The following is a 1,734-nucleotide window of genomic DNA, read 5'->3' as shown; positions in this document are numbered from 1 at the left end:
CCCAACCCAAGGCCGGGCAAGGCAACCCAAGGCCGGGCAAGGCAACCCAAGGTTGGGCAAGGCAACCCATGGCCGGGCAACCCAACCCATGGCCAGGCAACCCAACCGCCGGTTACCTGGATGAAGAGGGTGAAGCCACTGTAGAAGATCAGGAGGAGGAAGGGCACCACGAAGGTGGAGATGGTGGTCCAGGCGCTACCGTCCTCCTCCAGCTCGAGGTCATCGCCCACCCACTGGCCCCATGGCACGTCCAAGGTGATGACAAAGGAGCACCGTTGGGCTTTGTGGACGCAACCGGGTGCTTCATCAGCCGGCCCTTCGTCATCACCCCACCGCCACCACATGGTGATCTCCGGCGGGTAGAAGTCCTTCACGAGGCCAAAGAGGGTGATGTCACGGCCGGCGCAAGCTTCGGCCGGTGACAACGGCAGGACGTGGATGCTCGGTGGCTTCAAGGGACCTGTTGGACGTGGGAGGACTGAGCGCCGCCGGTCGCGCAGGGGACCTTCCATCGGTCATCCCATTGCACGGAATTGCAAAGCTCGCCGTGGCGGTGCCGGGCTGGCCTGCATCGTTGCAAGACTCACCGCCACCATTCCAAGGCTCACCATGGTGTTGCAAGGTCACCCAACCCCGTTGCAGGTGGCAACACAACCCATTGGAGATGCCAAGCCATGGAGGACAAGAGCGGCACCCCAAAACACCGTCAAGAAGGGTTTGGTTGCTCCCCCCAAGAAGAAATCAGGTGGTTGATGGATTTGGCAAGGAGATGCCCAACCCATTGGAGATGCCCAACCCGTTGGAGATGCCAACCCATGTCCCAACTGTCCCAGCTGATCTCCAATCAATTTTGCTGACCATCTGCCCCCTCGGCGGTGGGGTGCCGCATCACCTTGCCGGCCAAGACACCTCGGTCTGGTCAGACTCGGAGCTCCAGAGGACGTAGAGGATCTCCAACTCCATCTCACACCGCGGTTCCACCAGGTAGACCCACGGCGGTCGCAAAGGGACGTGGGCTGGGGGCCACCATGATGCCACCCATCATCACCATGTCAAACATGTGTCCTCCCACCCAAACCATCTCCTGCCATCCTTGGGGAACATCTTGGAGACCATCAAGATGGCGGTCACGGTGGAGCTTGGCCACCACCGGTGACAGTGACGTGGCTGCTGGCCACGTAGAGGTCATTCTTGGTCTTCTGCGTGGTGGCAAGGGTCATGGCGCCGGTGGTGATGTCATCGAGGGAGAAGTTGGTCACCAAACAGGTCAAGATGTGCTGGGCACCAAGGAGCCGTGGGGGTCGACGGTGGGAGCCACCACGTGATCTGGTGGGGAAGGGGAGGTGACGGTCGGAGAGGGCAACCCCCCCAAAACCTACTCGTGGGGCACGTGCCCCACTGCAACCCCCCAAAACTGACTTGTAGGAGGACGTGCCCCATTGCGACCCCCCAAAAACAACTCGTAGGAGCACGTGACCCACTGCGGCCCCCCCAAAACCGACTTGTAGGAGGACGCACCCCATTGTGACCCCCCAAAACCGACTCCTAGGAGCACGTGCCCCACTGCGACCCCCCAAAACAACTCCTAGGAGCACGTGCCCCATTGTGACCCCCCCAAAACCAACTCATAGGAGGACGTGCCCCGTTGCAACCCCCCAAAAACCAACTCGTAGGACCATGTGCCACATTGCGACCCCCCAAAACCGACTTGTAGGAGGACGTGCCCCGTTGTGA

At 61.1% G+C, this 1,734-nt stretch overlaps 1 gene segment (V, D, J or C); it reads right to left on the bottom strand.

The window, feature by feature from the left end:
* Positions 1–1,127: 1,127 nt before the first annotated feature.
* Positions 1,128–1,734, bottom strand: part of LOC104834222 — a 13,738-nt gene continuing 13,131 nt past the window's right edge. The window contains 1 exon segment of the C gene segment in view: positions 1,128–1,277. Within this exon segment, the coding sequence occupies positions 1,128–1,277 (150 nt within the window).

Source organism: Haliaeetus leucocephalus, unplaced genomic scaffold (genome assembly GCF_000737465.1).
Source record: "Haliaeetus leucocephalus isolate CR32 unplaced genomic scaffold, Haliaeetus_leucocephalus-4.0 Scaffold320, whole genome shotgun sequence".
In the NCBI taxonomy this organism is placed as follows: Eukaryota; Metazoa; Chordata; class Aves; order Accipitriformes; family Accipitridae; genus Haliaeetus; species Haliaeetus leucocephalus.
The sequence above is the reverse complement of the archived record's forward strand: the minus strand, read 5'-3'. Positions and strand labels throughout refer to the sequence as shown.